This window comes from Meles meles, chromosome 7 (genome assembly GCF_922984935.1).
Source record: "Meles meles chromosome 7, mMelMel3.1 paternal haplotype, whole genome shotgun sequence".
Classification (NCBI taxonomy): Eukaryota; Metazoa; Chordata; class Mammalia; order Carnivora; family Mustelidae; genus Meles; species Meles meles.
The window spans coordinates 127537245-127560688 of record NC_060072.1 but is presented as its reverse complement, the minus strand read 5'-3'; the positions used below and the strand labels follow the sequence as shown (position 1 = coordinate 127560688).

General features: G+C 40.9%; 1 protein-coding gene across 1 annotated transcript; it reads left to right on the top strand.

Moving 5' to 3' along the window:
• The first annotated feature begins 3523 nt into the window (after positions 1-3523).
• HACD1 (3-hydroxyacyl-CoA dehydratase 1) lies at positions 3524-23173 on the top strand. Its single transcript, XM_046013899.1, has 7 exons — positions 3524-3862; positions 12663-12780; positions 12969-12987; positions 13064-13152; positions 16099-16220; positions 20704-20882; positions 23000-23173. The coding sequence occupies exons 1-7, from the start codon at positions 3606-3608 to the stop codon at positions 23080-23082; spliced, it is 867 nt and encodes a 288-aa protein (XP_045869855.1). The 5' UTR covers positions 3524-3605; the 3' UTR covers positions 23083-23173.
• Positions 23174-23444: the final 271 nt, after the last annotated feature.

Below are 23444 nucleotides of genomic sequence, written 5' to 3'. Positions count from 1 at the left end.
GCTCCCTTGGGCTCAGGTTATAATAGAAAATTCAGAAGTCAAGCTGAGTAATCAGTTTTTATCTTAAACGCAAGGATTACTCTCCATTGATTGATAAAATAAAAAATGTTTGGAGAAACCAATCAAAGTTATTCATAAAATGTTACTTCAAAGTTTCTTTGCTATCAAGACACCTCGCTTTGAATTAAGTTCCCTACCTCAACTTTCTTTTTTTTTTTTTAAGATTTCATTTATTTATTTGACAGATAGAGATCACAAGTAGGAAGAGAGGCAGGCAGAGAGAGAGAGAGAGTGAGGAGGAAGCAGGCTCCCCGCCAAGCAGAGAGCCCGATGCGGGGCTCGATCCTAGGTCCCTGAGATCATGACCTGAGCGAAAGGCAGAGGCTTTAACCCACTGAGCCACCCAGGCGCCCCCCTACCTCAACTTTCTGTTCCCTACCTCAAACTATCTCTACCTCCATTTCCTTCATTCTTATCTGAGAAAGAAGTGTCTTTTCTTTTTTTGAAAACTAATTCCTTTGTCTATCTTCTTAATCTCTTACCTTTCCACAGTCAGAGGGATTTTGCTTCATAAATAGCCTATTTCACGTAGACAGTCAAACTCTCAGTATTTTATGGCACCTTCATTAAGCAAATAAACAGAACCCTTTCTTTGATTCTGTTGTTTCAAGAGATCTCAGTCATTCCCTTGTTCATGCTGACCATCAACCTAATTCTGGCCTTTCTTACTTCTCTCTTAGAAGACAACTGATGTCATTTCCTACTGCCTAATTCATCTTTGAAAAGAGGTTTCTTTAACTTGATTTTCCTTCACACAAGTCTTCAGAAGTTCACTGCTGCCTTTTAAAATAGAGTGGTCCTCGATGTTTCTATTCTGTCCTTCTCCTGATCATTTTAAGACTTAGTCAAACTGTACAATTCGCTTTTCCTCAAGCTTGTGGTTTGTCCTGCCTGCATGTTCATGGTGAGCCCTCAGCTTGCCTCTTGCAACCTGTCTGTTGGAATCAAGTATTCAATGGGATTTCTTGCACAAAGCCTTTTCTGAGATCAGACGAGATTGGGTGTGTTCAGGATGGTATGGCCGTAGACACAAACCCTTTTCTGATCTCCCAAACAAGTTACATTTTTTGACAGGTCTTTAACTTTCATAGCACTTTGTGATCCACTTTTCAAGTTTATCTTACACTGCATATTGATGGATGCATGGATTATTTTCAGTTAGAGGTTACTATGAATAAAGCTGCCCTGAAAGTTTGTGTCCAAATCTGTGTGGACCTCTTTTTGTTCTCTTGGGTAAATAAGTAGTAATGAAATTATTGGGTCATATGGTAAGCAAGGGAATGCTGACCTTTTAAAGAAATTACCAAACTGTTTTCCAAAGTGTTATTCTCTTTATTTATATAGGAGAATACTAATTGCTTCACATCCTTGTCAACATTTAAAATATTAGATGTAGTGCTATCTCACAGCAGGTTTGATTTGCATTTTCCCTAAAGACTAATAAGATTGGATATCTTTGCATATGCTATTGTTATTTCTATATCTTCTTTGCAAAGAGTCTATTAAAATCTTTTGCTCATTTAAAAAAATCAGGTTGTTGTATTACTGAGTTGTAAAGAATCTTTATATGTTCTGTATATGTGTTCTTTGTCAGGTCCATGTATTGAGAAAATCACCTTTTAAATGTTGTCTTTGGAACTACAGAAGATTTACGTTTCGATGATGTTCTGTCTTTTCCTTTATGATCAAAGTTTTTTTAAAAAGATTTTATTTATTTATTTGACAGAGAGAGGTCACAAGTAAGCAGAGAGGCAGGCAGAGAGAGAGAGAGAGAGAGGAGGAAGCAGGCTCCCCACTGAGCAGAGAACCTCATGTGGAGCTCAATCCCAGGACCCGGAGATCATGACCTGAGCGGAAGGCAGAGGCTTTAACCTGAGCCACCCAGGCGCCCATGATCAATGCTTTTTTATTATTGGTTCTAAGAAATCTTTACCTTCCCCAAGGTCACAATGATTCTGTTTTCTTCTATAAGTTTTATACTTTTAGTTTTATATTTAGGTCTATGATCCATATCAAATTAATACTTGGTGTATGGTGTGAGGTAAAGGTCAAGGTTTTTTTTTTTTTCATGTGCATATCCAGTTATTTCAGCTCTATTTATTGAAAAGACATACCGAGTCATCTTTGTTGAAAATCAGCTGACCATATATATATATATATGGTCCTGGACTCTATTCTCTCTCATTGATTTGTCTATCCTTATGCTTACTACACTGTCTTGTAAACTGTAGTTTTACACTGTCTTGAAAACAAGTGTGTATGTGTCTCAACTTTGTTCTTCTTAAACATTTCTGTATAAATTTTAGAGATACTTTGTCAAATTAAAACAATATATATTCTCTGGCATTTGGGGAGAACTGACAACCACGTAGCTTCCACAGGCCGAAGCAGAATTTCTTTTCGAAGGATCAGCGGAGATCTGAGTCACCAAACGCTGCTAATACGCTAATATGGGGGGACTCAAACTGCTTCAGACCCTTAAGGGATTTATTTGGGTGATTTAAGTGTGGTGACTTATAAATGTGAGACTTGCATCTCACGACAACCCATGACATAGGTTTATAAATTATTCCCACCGAGGCAATAGAGAAGTTTAGGTGCCCAGGTTCACAAGCTAGTCTTAACTGTGGTGGAGCGAGGAGTTTGGGGTTTGAATTTCAGTAATCTGACTAATCTGACTCCCGAGCCTGTCTTCCCAACTGTGTGCTTTAAGGGGAAAGGGGAGAGCGCTGTTAGGAGAAAGCATGGGTATTTGAAGGAAGATACAAAAGGAAAGGGGTAGGTAGAGTGGAGAACAGTGGGATCCTGCGGAGGAGGAAAGGGTTCTTGTCAGCCCTCATTTGTAGCTTGCCTACATCTGCTCAAACTTTTTTTTTTTTAAGATTTTATTTTATTTACATCTGCTCAAACTTTTGTCCTTTGGTATCTTGTCAAGTCCTCTTTTCTCCAGCTTCCCCCTAACATCCCGACACTACGCTGCACTGCAGTCAGTGATGCCTGTAGAACACTGGCTCCGGGGGAATCCACACGAGTGAGGCCGTTCTACTGTAGTCCTCCTGTAACGTCCCGCTGGCTGGTAAAAGTGAAACAGACTGAAGCGGGCGACTCTTCCCTAGTAGGTCTTAACGCCTTCTTAGCGGGAAGATCCACTACCGGTCTTCACTTCCACAAACTACCCTCCCAAAGGCTGGGCGGGGCGGGACCACTCCAAGTCCAGGTGTGTTCCGTCCGTCCCGACTAAATGCACCAGCCTGGGGGCACGTCGCCAGTGCCCGAGACGTCCGAGCTAGAGGTCCCCCCAGTTAGAGACCCAGCTAGAGACGCGGATAGCTTTCCGTGGGAGCGGAAACGACGCAGCCGCCCGAGACTGCACCCGGGAGATCGCGGGAGCCCGAGCCCCGGCTCCCGGGCTGGGCAGCCGGGTCTCCGCGCCGCGCGCGCTCCCGAGGGCCGGGGGCGGGGCGGCCGGGGCGGCGGCCGGGGGCGCCCGCTCCTCCCCCTGCGGGCAGGCCGGCTGGCGGCGCGGAGCCCCCTGCGCGCTGCACATGGGGCGCCTGACAGAGGAGGCGGCAGCGGGCGGTGGCGCTTCAGCTGCACGCTCGGCGGGGCCCCCTCCCACTCCCCTTCCCCTGTCTTCCACCTCCCCCGGGTGCACGGCCACCATGGCGTCCAGCGAGGAGGACGGCACCAACGGCGGCGCCTCGGAGCCGGGCGAAGAGAAGGAGGCCACGGGCAAGAGGAGGCGCCTCGGCTTGTTGGCCACTGTCTGGCTCACCTTCTACAACATCGCCATGACCGCCGGGTACGTGCGCGGAGAGGGGCCCTCTCCTCCCTCCGCCCCCCTCCCCGCGGTGCTGCCCCCCGACATTCAGCGCTCGGGGCGCCGGCGGGTCTCGGGGCGCTCGGGTCTGCGGGGAGGGCGGCGAGCGGGTAAGGCGCTCCGGGTGCGGGCAGCGCGGGGCGGCGGGGTGGGCGCGGCGCGGGGAGGGGGCGCGGGGGGGGCTGTGGGGGAGGGGCGCGGGCGCCGCCGCGGCCGCGGGTGTTCAATGGAGCGGAGTGGAGCGGGGCAGACAAGCGGGGCGAGCGGGGGGAGCGGGGGGGTGCCGGGGCTCTGCTCGCCGGGCATTGCCTAATACGGTGCACGGCGTGGCGCGGCGGCTCGGGGCGCGGGCCGGAGGTTAAGTATAGACCTGGGCAGGAATGCGGGGCCGACCCGCGGGGGAGGTGGCTTCGGCCGGGCGGCCCCGGGCGCCGCTGCCTGCTGCTGCTGTTGAAGAAACGCTTAGTGCCGCGGTCCCGGAGCCCGGAGCTGTCCGGCCGTGGCCCCCACTGTGCATTTCCTCGTGCTGCAGATCGCTGGGCAGTTTTCGGAACTGTTAATGTCACCACGAGTTTTGGTTTTTGATTTTTTCTTCTTCTTTTTTTCCTGAGCCCCAGAGCTTCTTTCTTGGGACGATATTTTACAAACCCTGCAGTATCAGAGCATGGCACTCGTGTCCAGCATCTTTCTGGCCCCCTGCTTCGTGACGGATATCCCGTACTTTTATTTCTGACTTTGAGTATGACTTAGAAAATAAGGTTACACAGTGACTATCGCTCTTCAGAGAGCTGCCAAAATGACTTGTGTGTCGACGGCTTTTCAAGACCAGTTGGGAAACTGCTCTTCTGGTTTCTAAATTGCATTGTCATTTTGAAAAGCTACTTTCTCATTATCACATGAAGTACTATTAATCTATATAAATGTAGGAGAACTTTTAATATCTTAAACTTACTCCAGGACTTATAGAAAAGAATAAATTGTTTGACCAGTACTGAGTACTTACTGTGTGTTTAGTGTAATACTGAATTCCAAATACAGTTCGCAAAAAATACATTTATGGAGGATTTGCTATGTGTCAGGTAATGTGTTGATTACTTTAGATGTACTATTTCATTTTTGGTTCTTTTTCCTCCTGGGAGGGGTACATGATGTCACATTTGACGAATTAGGAAACTGAGGCAAGAAGAGGTTAAGTAATTTGCTCAAGATCATTCAACCAGCAGGTGTCAGCCTTGGATTTCAGCCTAGACAGTCTGACTCCAGAGATGTCCTGCTTCTTTTTACGCTTTACTGAATTTTATAATCTTGAAGAAGAAAAGTAATATATTTGGAACAACTGGAGAACAATCGAGTACCCACCATGGGCTGCTGTCTTTAGCCACAGTGAGAACTGAAAGAATTTTCTCTCCTATGATAGTCTTACCCAGTTTTTGGAACATTTTTGGAATACCTGCTGTTTGTTAACTGGTTTGCTGTCCCTTTGCTTTCCAGTCCACTCTCCCTTTTGAAAACCAAGTTAACCTTTTAAAAGTGAAAATCAATGCATAACTCTAGTTTAAAGCCTTAGGCGACTCCCTATTACCTCCACTGTAATCTAAGGGATTTAGGCTGTTGGTCATTCAAGGGCCTTTGTAATAAACTCCCTGATTCCCCTTACACGTTTATTGTATTTGAAATCAACTGTAACTCATAATGCTGGCAAGGCACCATGCATTTTTATTTTCACAGCTCTCTCCGTTCTTGCTCAGGCCTTTCAGTCTCTGTGTAATATCCTTCTTGTTCCTCATATGACTTCTGAATCAAGCCATCTTCTTTGAAGCTTTCTAGTTCTTCTGCCCCATCTGGAGCAGAATTTGTGTTCTCACACTTTGTATTCTCACACTTCATTCCTGTCTTTCCTACCTGCCCAGCAAATTACCCCGTATCTGAAAATTATCTGTCTCCCTGCCTATATTGGGAAGGTCTCTTCATTTTCACCTCTGTTTAAAAGCAGAGGTGACCAAAATGGAGTAATCCATGTAACTCTTTGGAGGCCTTTAGAGGCTTTAAGATTTGAAGAAGTTGGGACACCTGGGTGGCTCAGTGGATTAAGCCACTGCCTTCGGCTCAAGTCATGATCCCAGAGCCCTGGGATCTAGTCCCACATCGGGCTCCTTGCTCCGCAGGGAACCTGCCTCTCTCTCCGCCTCTCTCTCTGCCTCTGCCTGCTTGTGCGCTTTCTCTCTTTCTGACAAATAAATAAATAAATAAAATCTTAAAAAAAAAAGATTTGAAGAAGGAATAGTGGACAGTAGATATTTCGAGTGAATTTGAGTGAATATTTCAAGTAAATTCTACCAATAGGAATGAGATGCAAGAAAGCCCGGTATATTCTCTTCATCTAATTGGAGGGTGGTATTGGAGAACAGAGCTAAATAAGGTTGCAGTGTGGAAAGTGGTAGGTACACCAAGGTATACATTAATTAGTACGGATAGTGGAGGGTTAGCTGAGGTTCTTTTTGTCCATTTAACTTACTGTTTTTCTCTTTTAGCAGAACTTTGAAGTATATTAAACTTTTGTAATAGTTTGAAAACAATAAAATAATAGATAAGTATTTACATAGCTATAAAAAAAGAACTTGCCTAATTTTATAAGCTTAGCATGACATTTTGTTTTTTATTTTTTATGTGAATATCTTCATTCAGATAGCATATATCCCCATTATGCTATTATTCCTCTGGCCTGCTTTATTTTTGTCATTGCCCTTATTGCCTTATAGCTGTACAATGTATTTTACTAATTCATATTGGTGCTTATTGTCTGTCATGTCCCTCATTCAAGTGTAAGATCGTCAATGCATCTTATACAGGATTGCAGCTAGGGTATCTGCTCTATTATATATTCTATTTTCACCTAATAATCTACCAAGTATTTCTGTATAGTTTTTATAAATATATTCTTTCATGGCTACATAAGAGTGTATAGAGTTAATGTACAATAGTGGATTAACTCATTCCCCTAATGACATTTTGCTTTTATTTGTTTCTGTTGAATTAGTTAGTTAGGATGAATTCCCAGGAGTAGGATTACACCTTTAAAAGATGTGAGGATTTTTGTGGTACTTGTTCATAATAGGTATGTGACCAGAGACATAGTTCTCCCTCCATCTCTCTCTCTCTCTCTGGTGGTGGTGGTGTTGCTGTTGTTTCTTTTCAGGACTTTTGAACCCGTATGTGTCAAACGCATTGTCCTTGCTCAAATGAGAGACATAAGATAAATATTTTAGGCTCTGTCCTTGAAGTGTAACCAGGGACATTTATATATTGCAATAAAAGACAGAGTGTGTGCGTGCTTGACAGAGGTGACGGGTCAGACAGGTAGGGAGAATCAGAGAAAGCTCCATCTTGATCATAGCATTTCAACAATTTGAAGGATGAGTAGGATTTGATAGGCAGGGATGAGAAAACAGCATGAGTTAGGGTACAGAGACAAGGCATTCCTAGACATGTTGTTGAGGCTGTAGCAAGTGGGCCTGAAGTGTAGGGGGGAGGTGACGCATGGACCACTCTGCACAGGGCCTTAAATGCCTTGCTAACATGTTTGGATTTTAATCTGTATAGAGTACAGTAAGGTGTTGTTAAAGTCTATGCTTCATCCCTTTTTTGCTGAGTAGCCTCAGATAAGTTACTGAAACACTCTGACCCCGAGTTTGTTTTTTTTTTTTTTTTTTTTTAAAGATTTTATTTATTTATTTGACAGCGAGAGAGAGATCACAAGTAGGCAGAGGGAGAGAGAGAGGGAAGCAGGCTCCCTGCTGAGCAGAGATCCCGACATGGGACTCGATCCCAGGACTCTGAGATCATGACCTGAGCCGAAGGCAGCGGCTTAACCCACTGAGCCACCCAGGCGCCCCGACCCCGAGTTTTCTTATCTGTAAATTGGAACAACACAGCTCCTTTGCTAGATGATTAGAAAGAATAAAAAGATCGTGGATATGAAGTGATGAGCAAGGAGATTGACCCCAAGAGAGAAGCTATTGAAGATATTTTCAGAGTATACATTGTGTGAGTTATTAGAACACCAAACCCAAGGCGCCGGCATATACATTTCCCAGCCTGTGAAGGAACAGACGTATATTTTATCCCTGAGGAGGGTAGATCCCTTGTATGGATCTTGTTTATCTAACTTGCTTATCCATTCATCTGTTGGGGGACATTTTGGTTCTTCCCAGTTTGGAGCTATGACAAAGCTATGAGTATTCAGGTCCAAGTCTTTGGACTTGGACTTCATTTTTCTGAGGTGAATGTCTGTGAGTGGAATGGCTGGTCATATGGTAGTCGCATTCTTGATTTCTTAAGAAACTGTCCAAACTTTTCCAGAATGATTGTACCATTTTATCCCTGTGGGCAATGAGTGAGAGCAGCTGTACATCGTCACCAACACTTGGTATGGTCAGTCCTTGTAGTTTTAGATGTTCTAATAGGTGTGTTATGTTATCTCATTGTGATTTTATTTTGCATTTCCCTAGTGACTAATGACACTGAACATCTTTCCATACATTTATTTACCAATTGTGTATCTCTTTTGGTATAGCATCTGTTCAAATCTTGCACCTTTTTTTTTTTTAATGAGGTTGTTTGATTTTTCTTTTACTGAGTTCTGAGATTTTTTTTTTTAATATAGTATGCATATAGGTCTTTACCAGATATGTGATTTGTAAATATTTTCTCCTAGTTGTGGCTGGTTTTAGTTTCATCACAGTGGAGGTCTTACTCTTCATGAAGTCCAGTTTATCTGGTTTTTTCTTTCATGAACCTTTCAGCTTAACTCCACTGGCACAAGTGTCTATGTGCAGTACATTGAAACACATATTGGCTGCTAACAAAGTTTCAGTTTAGTGTAGGAAAGGAAGTTTGGGGGTGTCAATGAACAGTGTATGAAGGTATGGATGGTATGAATGTGAGAAGCCATCTCTGGGCGAGCCTCCTCATGGTTACTCTATTGGACATGTTAAGAAGAAATGGTAACGTTAGAATATCACCATTATTCAGTAACTGCTGAAATAATGGCTCTGGGCAATGATCAGCAGTAAGCTAACATTGCAAACAAAAGGGATGATTAGAAATTACGTGTTCTTCAGGGAAGCACACAACATAACTTAGGAATTAACTTCAAATGTGAATCTGATCAAGGGTGTGGAACTGGCAACTTCACAGGAAATATGGGGGACAGAAGAACATAATAAGTGACACGTGGGTAACTTTGCAGGACAAACCACTCAGTGTCATCAACAGAGAAATTTCACAAAAAAGAGGGAAGGAGAGATGAATGGATAGAGGGAGGGAGGGGAAACCTATAGGTTAAGAGTTATGAAAGACATAGCAACTAGTTACAACATATAAACTTTATTTCAATCATGATTTTTAAAAATTATGAGACAATTGAGAAAATTTTTATCCTGACTATGTTTTGTGATCTACGATTTTTTTTTACCTGGGATGGTGGTATTATGGTAAGGTCTATTAAAAGCAATCCTCTTGGGGCGCCTGGGTGGCTCAGTGGGTTAAAGCCTCTGTCTTCAGCTCGGGTCATGATCTCAGGGTCCTAGGATCGGGCCCCACGTCAGGCTCTCTGCTCAGCAGGGAGCCTGCTTCCCCCTCTCTCTCTGCCTACCTCTCTGCCTGCTTGTGATCTCTGTCTGTCAAATAGATAAATAAAATCTTTAAAAAAAAAAAGCAATCCTCTTATTAGGAATCAAACTATAGGATGTATGAGATTTCCTTCAAGATAATGAGGGGAGGGGATGGTGAGGAAAGAACTGACTAGAGGTTTGGAAGCTATAGGATTGTCCATAAGATGATAATGCTTGAAGCTGGAGTGGGCTCTGGAGGTTCCTTATGTCATTTCTGTATCATTGTGTCTGTGAGAAGTTGTTCATAATTAATATCTAAAAAGAAGTATTGGAACAAAACCAGAAGATACAAATGTAGATAACCAAGTTCTTTATGGAGCCGGTTGTCTCCAAGAAACCTCAGGGGGAAAAGAAGCCCCTGAAACAGGAACTCCTCCTTCCATAAGATTTTTCAGAGTCATCATGGCATAGTTCCATGGCAAGCAGACCCTGTGTTTAGTGAGTTATGGCTCATACCTCCTGGTACAGCACTGCTTTGTTTTCTCTACTTACTAATTTAATAGTTCCTTGAGACAAGAACTAGGTCTTATTTATTTCTAATTTCCCAACACTCCCTGGCTTAGCAATAAATGTTGAACATGGAGATGAATGAATAAAGAAATGAATTAAGCTAACAAGCAAACAATCTTTGACATATAAAGCACACGTTTATATATTTTCCAAAGAGAGTACTTTCTCAAGGACTGAGCATATCTCTCTGGGTTCATATTTGGGTAATCAGTTGCTCTGGCCTATTTTTCAAAAACAGTTGCAGAAGCTCTACTTGCTTTTGCATTTTTTAAAAAAGGATAATTACTAAGCCAGTGAATGTAGAAAGTGCAAAGTTAGTTAAATGCAGGGCCCCTATGAAAGACTTTGTCATCCCGTTGCGATGGTGGACTTGGACAGTGAGCACTCATTAGTTAAGAGTAGCTCCTGGCCACAGTGACTGAAAAACAGATGAAAAGTTAGGATAGATGGCTCTGCGGTCCTTTCTAACACTCCTGAGAGTGTTAATTTCCTTTATTTCCGAACAAGTTAGTAATTGGTCTGATCTTTCACTCTACTAGGTGGTACAACACTGCCACCTATGGGACAACAGTAAAATTTGTTACCACGTTATAATACGTGGATTTTTATATCTTGCTATTTAAAAATATAGAAAAGTTGCCATCTAAATGAATCCTTTGACGAATTCTTTGGTAGGGTAATAATTAGCTCTCAAAGTGATCTTTTTTAAAAATCTGGTTTGGATTTTTCTTAAAAAAGACAAGCGTATGAAAATGTTGATTTAACTATCTTAATATGCTTTTTTTTTTTAATCGTTAGTATAGGGACTTAAAATTGAAGATGGTAAAATCGTAACATTTTAAGGAAGACGTCTAAAACGTCACCCAGATTAGCCCAGCACAGAGTTCAGTGTTGGCCCGTATATGGGATGAAGCCATAGTTTGGCCCACATATGGGACTTAGCTGTCAGTTGAATCCAGTAAAGCCAGGGTATTGTGGAGTGAGAATAGCATGGGGGGTTGGGAGATGTCACAGGGTTTATTTCTACCTGGACTGTTGACTTTAAGACTTAGGATAAATCTTGATGTCTCTACACGGTGACTCTCTCATCTACAACAGTGGCCCTCAGACCTTTTTGATAGCACACTACTATTGGTTAAAATATTTGAGCACAATTCTCTTGATAACTTTTAAGATTTACTTGTAATTCAAATATAGCGAATAGTGTGATTAACTAATAGCCCAAGGCACACCTACATGCCTAGAGCCAAACCAGTATAGCATCGTGGTTCAAGAACATAGACTCTGAGCTCATTGGTGGGTTTACATCTCAGCTGTCTGGCTCTGTGACCTCTTCTGCCTGTTTCCTCAGCAGCGAAATAGGATAATAGCAGTCCCTACCTCACAGGGAATTTGTGAGCATGAAATATTAATATGCTAAATGTGCATTGGGAACATTGAAAGCGTTCTGAAAGTACACGCGTTATTATTGGCGTTGTTGGTATCATTAACATTTCCGTCTTTGGAAGGTCTTGCTGACAATTTCAGATTTTACTTGACTTCTTACCACCCCTCATAGGAACGTCCTTGCTTTCCCCTCAGTGTGTGATGAGGAGGAGTGGAAGCGCCCAGAACAGAAGCTCTAGCCTCCGTCTTTTCTTGACCTTGTTGACCATGTTCATCGTATTCCATCCATAGTTCGTTTGTGGGAAAACTCTAAACTGTCCATTTTATGAGCATTCTTTAATTAAAAAGTTAAAACTGTGTAATAGTGTTATCATTCGTAAATCCACGTAACTAGACGTTTTTGAAGCCCACTGAATTAAAAAGCCTAGAGTAGCTACTCATTTCCATGGGTGTGTTACTAAGGATTTTAAGAAGTTACAGATGGCGTAACTTTTTGAAACTTGAAAGTGCTCTTGTAATTGTGAAGGAATCTAGAAAAAAATGAACTCTCATTAGTGTCTCTGGCAAAATGAGTGTAGGGTGAGAAAGCCGGTCTCCACAGACATATCTTGTGTGTGAAATGCTGGTCTTCCCAGCACAGAATCTCTCTGTCGTGTAGAAGTTGAAAAGGAAAGGCATATGCATTTTGTCCTTTTTGTAAAGCAAACTCTTGGAAAGCAGGCCCATATCTGACCTTCTATATGTATGCCCTTCTGTGGCACAATGGTTGTTATTGTTTAGTGCAAATTCTAAAGAAAAAAATTATTATGAAATATTTTTACTTATACTTACATGTAAATATATACCATATATTTGTCTAAGTACATACTTACACACTCACAGCTTTTTACCTTGAGAAATATTTACATAATTATGAAATACTTTTTAATAACCTCATTTGGGGTACATCATTTCTTCAGTCAGTCTGCTGAAACCAAACATGGAACGGACATCATTTGACATTTGAATCTAGTTGATCTCCAATATGTTCTCTTCATCCTCTTGAAGAGTCAATGTAAAAACAATGCCATTTCTTTCTGTGGGTTTTGTTAAATAGAATAATGAACTGAGAACATAATAAAACAACATATAATTATATAAATTATGCCATTTCTTTTCAGGAAGATCATTGGTATCCATTTTGATAGAACTTTATAAAATACCTTTTTTTTTAGGTGGTTGGTTTTAGCTATTGCCATGGTACGTTTCTATATGGAAAAAGGAACACACAAAGGTTTATATAAAAGTATTCAGAAGACACTTAAATTTTTCCAGACATTTGCCTTGCTCGAGGTAAGTTTTCAATGATGCTGTTTTCCTATTGTTATAATATTTATTTGGAAAAATTATTTGCTGAAAAAAAATCAGTCTTATTTTGCCAATGACATCCACCTATGGATTTGTAGAAAACCAGTGTTCACAGGGGTTTATTTTATGTTTCATGCTATTGACTTGTGATTTTTTTCTTTATTTGCTTACAGATAGTTCACTGTTTAATTGGTAAGTTTCTGATTTAATTTTTATTGTCGGTATAAATTGCCTTTAGGGCTATGGTTGACTTATTTTTCTCTTTAAGGAATTGTACCTACTTCTGTGATTGTGGCTGGGGTCCAAGTGAGTTCAAGAATCTTCATGGTGTGGCTCATTACTCACAGTATAAAACCAGTAAGTGATACTAGCATGTTCTCTTCATAAGCCTGCAGGAAAGCTCTTTTATTAATAGGAATCTAAGATACTAACATCGCTATATTGCAGGAAGCAGAACCACTAGACGAAAAAAAGGGCTGGGTTTGGATCTAAGTGTGATTATACATTGACTTAGTGCGTTAGTAGAATGACCTTGAAACACAAGCAAACGAAATATTTATATCCATAATCTATTCTCCTCTGATGTTCCCAGTTTTTAAAGTGAATACTCATATTCTGTCAAATAGTTAACTGAAAATTTTCTATTGATGTGGTTTCTCTTTGATTATGTATCGAAGTTGCCACAATAAACAGTATATTTTTCCTCATTCACCATGGAGTGTTGTAGCAACAGGCATAAAAAGCAAATATAGTTCTGTAGATCTGAGGAAATGGGAAAGACTAAATGAAAAGTTGGAAGGGCTGGGGAACTTAGGGAAATTAGCATATTATTTATTGAGGCATGACAGGAGACAGACCTGAATCTAATTAATGGCTTAAACCCTTCAAGACAAACAAACACCATTGCTCACTATCAAGACACTGGGCCTTTTAAACCCATGACAGAAACATTTCCCAGATGGGCCCTTCTGACCTTCTGACAGCCTCGGGCATCTCCTGTCTACTTGAGGACAGATCTCTGGCCTCCTTTCCATTCCTGAGATGCCTGTCTTGTCCCTCATCTGCTTGAAATGATACCTTAACTCCCTTCCCTTGTCTGTGAGACATACTGGCCCCTGTCTGCGCGGGGACGGATCACTGCTCTTCTGCTCTCCCACCACTCTGCACGGTGGCCTCTCCGGACCGTCTTTCACTCAACTCTCTCAGTGCACCCGGCCCCTCACGGCTGACCGCCGTAGCCTGAGCTGTGAGCGCGTGCCACGCGGAGAGCCAGACTTTGTGTTCAGATTGCCACGTAGTTTAAAAGCGGGAGGCCCCATAAACAGAATAAAAGTCTATTCCAGACAGTGAGCGAATATAATAGCTGGGCTGGGACTACAAAGAGTCTGACGTTGGAGGCAGAAGACAGACAAGACAGGGTGGCCGGCATCCTCTGTGGAGAGAAGTGAGAGAGGATCTAATAGGTTGCTAGCCCCCAAGAGAAAAAAGCCCCATCTGCCCTTTTTTTCATCCTCGAAAGGATCTCTGTATTAGTATTACTCTTTAGTTTTTTCCAACAATAGTTTCCCACTGGTACCTTTCTACCCCCTCTTTAACGAACTCAGCCAATATTTATTGAGTGCCTTCTGTACACTTGACACTGTGATCGTGTCTGGCTTTACAAGAGTGGATAGGGCCATTCCAGCTCTTTGCGTACTGGTTGTTCAGAAGTGGGCGCTGGTCATACAGACGTTGACTCATTCAGCAAATACTGATCGCACAACTGTTCCAGCCCGAGGCTGTGCTAGGGATCTGGCTGTTAATGACAAGAATACGGTCGCTTCCTTGTGAATCCTTTAAGTGGGAGCAGCGGTAAACAAGTAGTTACATAAGTACAGTTGACCTTGAACAACCTGCGTTTGAACTGCACGTGTTCATTCATACTCAGAATTTTTTCTTTTTATAATTTTTTTCTGATAATTAGAATACTATAAGTGTATTTTCTCTTCCGATTTTGTAAATGACATTTTCTTTTCTCTAGCTTGCTTTATTGTAAGAATGCCATATATAATACATAGAACACACAAGATATGTGTTATTCAGCTGTTTATAGGTTACCGATAAGGCTTCTGGTCAACAGTAGGCTATTAGTTGTTAAGTTTTGGGGAGTCAAAACTTAAAATTTAAATGCAGGCTTTTTGACTACACAGCAGGGATTGGTGCCCCAATCCCCATTTTGTTCAGGGTCAACTGTAGTTGTTTCATTATGTTAGTGTTAGTGCTTTGAAATAAGAGACGAATACGTATTACAGTGTACCTGGGGATTTAGCCTGACTGAGGGAGGGAAGGCAGGCTTCCCTGAGGAAGGAGTGTGTAAGGAGAACACTGATAAATACCCAAGAGTCAGGCAGACAGACTTTCATACAAACTGGCAGGTGTTATAGTACAGATATGATCAAGGAAAGTGAGCAAATGGCAGCTCAGGGTGAAAGGAGGAGTTTGGGGAAAGTTGTCCAGAGAGTGTAATGCTTTAGCTAGATCTTAAAGGGTGAGAAAGGATTTTCCATGGGAACTAAAAAGGGAGTGAGTAGCATTATAATTGGAGGGAATAGCATGTGTTAAGATGTGAACATTCAGAGCATGTTATGGAAATAATAGTAAGTTGGTGTCACCAGGGAGAACTGGTAGTGGGAGGCTGAGAGATTGCAGATGAAATTGGGAGATTCCTGAGCTCAGATTGTAGAGAACCTTGACTATGACCCTCTTGTCCTGTTAAGGAATGGAGAGCCAAGGAAGCTTTTAAATCTCAGGATCACTGCTTCCAAATGTATTTTGGCTTTGCGTTGAAGAGAAGACTTCCATCCACGAGGAGAGTAAGAGTGGAGAGGCTATTTAGGAAGCTGTTAGAGTAGTCTGGATGGAGAATATGGTGAGGCTCTGAATGCAAATGGTGGCCATAGGACAAAAGATGGTGGACAAATGCAGTAGCTAGTACTACAGTAGGCTGGGTATCATCAGACGACCGTAGAAAGTCGGAGTGTCTAATGGTTCCCATGCTGGTTTTGAGGGGTGATGTTGTCACAGGATGGTTGAGTTAGCAGATGGAGCGAAGGCTAAGAAAGAGAAAGCAGTAGAAATTTGACCATTCCTGTTCTTAGGACATATTTGTGTGTTTTCATGAATTATGTAGTGGTGACTCTGTTTTTCTGTCTTGCCTCTGTCTACCCCTGACATTCAAAGACACACAGTAAAAAATGAGTATATCTTCATGGAGAAAAATGTTCAAGGTTAAACCACACTGTGGATTTCTCTGTGATTCTGCAGATCCAGAATGAGGAGAGCGTGGTGCTTTTTCTGGTCGCGTGGACTGTGACAGAGATCACTCGCTATTCCTTCTACACGTTCAGTCTTCTCGACCACTTGCCATACTTCATTAAATGGGCCAGGTGGCGTTGTCTTACAGTTTAGTTTCTCACTACTGCATGTGTGTTTTGTGTGCTGAGCTAACCCTAGGAAAGGAAAATTTGTGTCTTAGCCCATGATGACAGGATGCTGTTTTCTTGGCTACTAGCAAGCAGTGTTGTAACTTCAATTCTAAAGGCTTAATTTAATGATCAGAGAAAAATCATATTAATATATATTTTGAGTAGAATTACTGCCAGACAAGTTGCGTCAATATCCTCACATAACCTGAATTGGTCATTCATTTTTCTTTGGAAGCAAAATGTACATTTTTTTGAATTATATTAGTTAAACTCTGTGCCAAAAATATGGCATGTTTTCCTGCATGATTTAAATTATTTTGATAATTAAATAATAATTATAATATAATTATTGATAAAAATATAATTAATGATCAAATAATTAAATTATTTTGATAATTAGTATCCACAATCCTTTTTCATAACTCATATATTATACATGTTGGAATATAATGAACTATAGAATATGTTAAAAAATCCAAAATGAAGGGGAAAAAGACCTTTTGAACTGCTTGTAATCCTCCTCCATGAAGATAATCACTGTTAATTATATTTATACTCAGACTTTTTTTATATGCTTTTGCTCCTTTTTAGACATTTGTGGCTTATCCTTTTTTTTATTGAAATGCTTCAGAATTATAATTTGAGCTTAAACCTATTGTCTCTCATAAGGAGGCTGCGCTCCCATTTCTATGTTAGGTTGGTTTTATTCTTATCGTAACCGAGCATTTTTTCACTTTGAGCGATTGGGCCTTTCACATAGTTGGCAGTTTGTTGTGTTGCTGGACTAATCCTAGAATGAATCTCAGTGCACCTTGAATCTTGCATGGTGACCTCAGTCTTCTGGACCTCCAGCACCTTTGAAAATACTAACTCATGCAATAGTCTCTTCACTTGCTGTATTTGTAGAATTTATTTGAGAAAGATAATAGTCTTTAATGTTTTGTCTGTCTGCCTTTCGGAATGCACTATGCATGTGTTGACTTTCTGGAGAAGTTCAAAACATGTTTAAATTTGCTGTTTAGAAATCCTTTGTCAATTGAACTAATGTTAAACCAAGTACTATAAGACCTTTCAACTTTGAAATGTACCTGTTAGCATAATACATGTCAGTTAATCATAATCATGAGTAATATTTCATGTTAAAAATCTTAAAAAACTCCAACCATCTATATATATTTGCCAACCTCATTAAAAAACTTAAAATAACGTCTGTATTTATGTTCAAATGTTGAAGCTGTCATTCTGAAATAAAACTTCACAGTAAGAATGGGTTCTTATTTATACATAGCTGGCCTACTGTGATGGTTTGAATATACTTCCATTCTACTTATGTGTAAGAAGCGTTCCTAGAAAAGCCCACTGAATAGGCACTTGTATGTTGTTATGTTTGATGTTAATTTCCATTTTAATTTCAAAAATGCATCCCCTTCAAAAAATGTTTAGGTCACAATTAGGAACCTTTAATGAGGAATTCTTTTTCTGAATAGGTAGTTAAATTTCTCATGCTGCCATCAAAACTTACAGAATTGGTGACATGCAATCTTTCTAAAGTATAAAGCCAGTAAATTATATCATTTGCTCTCATTGCATTAAAAATAATCAGTGGCTGAACGTTTCAAACTAGTTTACTCTAGGAGTGATATGCTCTTTTCCTGTTTAAGAACAGTGCTTCCAGAAAAATCACTGGAGAGTCACATAAAGTTTAAAAACTCCATAAATAAGTTTTAATGTTTTACTTGAAAAGGGATATAAAATGTTCAGTTATATGATTTTTAAATTGAGTTAGGAAATTAAGATTGGAAAAGAGTGATTTAAATAAATATAAATAAATAAATAAAACTAGTAGTAAGAAAGCAGATGATCTACCCACGGCGAGGAGGAGATAAACAGGTACAATAAAAGGATCATTAGGCTTTCCGTTCGCCACTGAATCTATTTTGACAAATGATTCTGTTCCCACACCATGTCTTACCCATGTATATCCTCGACATACAGGAATAAGGTGATTTTTAAGTTGTCTCCAAGTTTCTGCTGTACTGATAAATTTAACATTTCTTTACAATTATCTTAATGCCAACAAAATGATAAAATAAAAATGGATTAACTGATTTCTGTCTTTTTCCACCAACAATTTAACCTTTAATTTGGTAACTGCCTTTGAGAGAAATGATTTTCTTCAGTGGAGAAATGTTGTTGCCTTGGGTCCTTGAAGTTGTTCTTGCTGGAGGCCCACAGAGACTCACAGAGCCTTGCCCTCATCATAGGCATGAGTAGTGGCTGGCCTACTGTGCGTTAGAGACCTTGCCACAGCCCAAATGAACACACTGTGATTTTGGATTTTGAATAGAACTTTCTTAGCTAATTTAAGCAAACTGTTCCTTTAAGTGGGAATTTTGGAAACAATTTCTCTTACCTGTTAAGAGAATAGTTTTAGATAATATATTCATTAGTATTTCCTGATACTTTAGTATTATTGATATATTAGATATACCAAATATATGAATATGTATAAATATATATTTAGTAGTAGTATGTCAGTTTTCTGAAATAGTATTTAACTCTTTTTTAATTAGTAGCCACAAAGGGGTTTCCAAATGCTTCCAAGAACCACTTTGGTAATTTCGAGATTTAAATATAAAATTAGGATCATAACTGGTCTTTTTTTTTTTTAAGATTTTATTTATTTATTTGACAGAGACAGTGAGAGAACACAAGCAGGCAGAGCAGCAGAGGGAGAGGGAGAAACAGGCTTCCTGCTGAGCAGGGAGCCTGATGCGGGGCTGGAGCCCAGGAGCCCTGGGATCATGACCTGAGCCAAATGCAGTTGCTTTACCAACTGAGCCACCCAGGTACCCATAACTGGTCTTTTAAAGCACAGCACTTGATCAATAAATGACTAGCTGGAGGGGGAAAAAAACCCAAAAAACAACATTCAGTTTTGATTCCAGGTGTCAAAGAAGTTACCCTTACAATGCCTTATAATACTTATAGGTGCTTTATAATGTATTATTTACAACACTTATGTCCTTTACAATACAAAACTACATACATATACATTGTTAAGACATATGCCATTATTTCAGTACTGTGAAGTAAGTTGACTTCTTATTTTATTAAGATTTTGCTATCTAAAATGGAAACTGCTATGAGAAGAAAGGAGGATAATTAAAATGATAAACAAATAATTAAGGTGCCTGGGTGGTTCAGTTCATTAAGCGGCTGCCTTTGGCTCAGGTCATGATCCCAGGGTCCTGGGATCAAGCCCTGCATTGGGCTCCCTGCTCAGTGGAGAGCCTGCTTCTCCCTCTTCCTCTGCCTGCTGCTCTGCTTACTTGTACTCTCCGTCTGTGTCAAATAAAACCTTTAAAAACAAAAACAAGCAAATGATTAAAATAGAAAAAAATTAACCACAATGAGATATCACCTCACACCAGTCAGAATGGCTAAAATGAACAAGTCAGGAAATGACAGATGCTGGAGAGGATGTGGAGAAAGGGGAACCCTCCTCCACTGTTGGTGGGAATGCAAGCTGGTGCAACCACTCTGGAAAACAGCATGGAGGTTCCTCAAAATGTTGAAAATAGAACTACCCTATGACCCAGCAATTGCACTACTGGGTATTTACCCTAAAGATACAAACATAGTGATCCGAAGGGGCACGTGTACCCGAATGTTTATAGCAGCAATGTCTACAATAGCCAGACTATGGAAAGAACCTAGATGTCCATCAACAGATGAATGGATCAAGAAGATGTGGTATATATACACAATGGAATACTATGCAGCCATCAAAAGAAATGAAATCTTGCCATTTGCGACGACGTGGATGGAACTAGAGCGTATCATGCTTAGTGAAATAAGTCAATCGGAGAAAGACAACTATCATATGATCTCCCTGATATGAGGACATGGAGAAGCAACATGGGGGGGTAGGAGATAGGAGAAGAATAAATGAAACAAGATGGGATTGGGAGGGAGACAAACCATAAATGACTCTTAATCTCACAAAACAAACTGGGGGTTGCTGCGGGGAGGTGGGATTGGGGGAGGGGGAGCGGGCTATGGACATTGGGGCGGGGAAGCGAACCATAAGAGACTATGGACTCTGAAAAACAACCTGAGGGTTTTGAAGGGTCAGGGGTGGGAGGTTGGGGCAACCTGAGGGTTTTGAAGGGTCAGGGGTGGGAGGTTGGGGGAACAGGTGGTGGGTAATGGAGAGGGCACGTTTTGCATGGAGCACTGGGTGTTGTGCAAAAAGAATGAATACTGTTACGCTGAAAAAATAAATAAAATGAGAAAAAAAAAAAAAAAAAAAAAAATTAACCTGTGAGGGACACTGTAAAATGTATTTTTAAGTTTAAAGACAGTAGTAGCAAAAGAACGATAATGTCAAATCCAGTCATTATTTTAGAAAAATAATTCCCTGGGGTCTGTCTTTCTCCAGATATAATTTTTTTATCATCTTATATCCTGTCGGAGTTGTTGGTGAACTTCTTACAATATATGCTGCCTTACCATATGTGAAGAAGACAGGAATGTTTTCAATAAGACTTCCGAATAAATACAATGTCTCTTTTGACTACTACTATTTCCTTCTTATAACCATGGCCTCATATATACCATGTAAGTATATGGTCATTAGTACTTTGATTTAGCATAAGCAGCGAGTATTTTTGTGAAGTATGATCGCTAGTTTAATAGGCAAGGAGACCTGATGGCTTACAAATACATCAAAACCTCTGTTCAACCCCATGGTTATTCATAATTTTAAATAATGGAAGAGTTGAGTGAGTCAAAAAGGACTCTTAAAGTTATAAGGAAAAAGGTAAGTAAATCAATACACAGATGATTGCTTTCTCAGAATCACTTAAAGAGAAACTGAATTACTTTTTTTTTTTTAAAGAAAAGATAGGGCACACATCAGTGAATTGTTTGCCAGCATTTAGAATTATTTGTCTGAAGATAAACATGTAGTCCCAGAAAATGTCAGGTCATTTCTGTCTAATCCTTGAGCATACACTTGGAAAAGTTATTTAGGAGTACTTAGACTTGTGTATGTTGCTCTGTATACTAGAACATAAGGAAACTGCTTTTCTTAAAATATTTTGAATAACTCAGCCTCTTCACTAATTTCTCATCATCTTTCAATAATTGCCGTGAGTTGGTGAAGCTCTACTCACTTCATTTAAATGCCAATAGTGGTTGTTTTTTTTTTTTTAAAGATTTTATTATTTTATTTATTTGACAGAGAGAGAGATCACAAGTAGGCAGAGAGGCAGGCAGAGAGAGAGAGGAGGAAGCAGGCTCCCCGCGGAGCAGAGAGCCCCATGTGGGGCTCGATCCCAGAACCCTGAGATCATGACCTGAGCCGAAGACAGCAGCTTAATCCACTGAGCCACCCAGGCGCCCCTAGTGGTTGGTTTTTAGGTCAAATTTTTGATAGTCACTAGCAGGGAACAAGAACATTTGTGAGCGGTCTGGATGAAGCTGGGTTGTGTGGGCTTAGATACCCACATATGTCCATGAGATGCCCTCATGGTGCAGGAGAGCGGATGGACCCGAGAGAAGGGGGGCAGGCAGTTTTCCTTGCACCAGAACATTCTGGCACAGCGTCCCAGGTCATTATGAAGATATCTTTATCAGGATACTTAACTTCTAACTTTGCTAAAGAATCCCCAGCATTGGGGCGCCTGGGTGGCTCAGTGGGTTAAAGCCTCTGCCTTCAGCTGGGGTAGTGGTCCCAGGGTCCTCGGATCGAGCCCCGCATCGGGCTCTCTGCTCCGCGGGGAGTCTGCTTCCTCCTCTCTCTCTGCCTGCCTCTCTGCCTAGTTGTGATTTCTCTCTGTCAAATAAATAAAATATTTAAAAAAAAACCCCAACATTACAGGCATATTCCAGAGATGCTGCAGGTTCAGTTCCGACCACTAAAGCTAATATTGCAATAAAGTGAGTCCAACGATGGTTTTTTTTTTCCAGCGCATATAAAAGTTATGTTTACATTATACTGTAGTCTCTTAAGTTTGTAATAGCATCACTGTGCACACCTTAATTAAAAAATACTTTATTGCTAATAAATGGTCACCCTCATCAGAGCTTTCAGTGAGTCAGTATCACTCATCATGACGAGTACAATAATAATAATGAAAAAGGTTGCAATATTCTGAGAATGTAACCCAAAATGTAACACAGAGACACCAAGTGAGCACCTGCTGTTGGAAAAACGGGGACAGGAAACTTGTTCTAAGCAGGGTGACCACAAACCTTCAATTTGTAAAGATCGCCATCAAAAGAGGCGAGCCTTGGGGCGCCTGGGTGGCTCAGTGGATTAAGCCGCTGCCTTCGGCTCGGGTCATGATCTCAGGGTCCTGGGATCGTGCCCCGCATCAGGCTCTCTGCTCTGCAGGGAGCCTGCTTCCTCCTCTCTCTCTCTGCCTGCCTCTCTGCCTACTTGTGATCTCTCTCTCTGTCAAATAAATAAATAAAATCATTAAAAAAAAAAAGCGAGCCTGGAAACCCTAGAGGCCTGCAGGAGGCCTGCAGAGTGCAGGATACAGGGTGCCTGGTGCGACCTACTGTGTGCGGCCTCTGCGCATGCGCTCCAGCCTGAGCTCTGGCAGCGTTGGGGGGCGGACGGCTGCGGGTACAGATGCTGTTCTTGCTCTCAGAGCACCCACGTGGGGGAGGTTTCAAGTATAAATAATTGTCAACAGCATCCTCCTTTGTTTTCTTTTTTCCATCAGTGTTTCCACAACTCTATTTTCATATGTTACGCCAAAGAAGAAAGGTGCTTCACGGAGAGGTGATTGTAGAAAAGGATGACTAAACCATGCCCCCGAACAAGGTGCTTTTTCCAGAAGAACCAGGATTACTTGAGTCCAAGTTTTAATAACAAGAATAAACAACTTTATGAAATACACAGATTGTATGATTTCTTAGACTATAACATGGGATGCGGTATTTGCCAATATTTGTCTTCACATTTTCTGTAAGAACTATGCAGTATTTATTACCAACTCCTGGGTAGGTGATGATCATTAGGAAAATAATTAGGTGTATTACCTGGGGAGGGAGATTTTTTTAAAAAGTTTCACTTAATTTTTTTGTTTTTGCAGCATATGCTCCAAGGTTTTTAAATCGATATTTACAAATTAGTTTAATGATTTAACATTATGATACTTGCCAGTG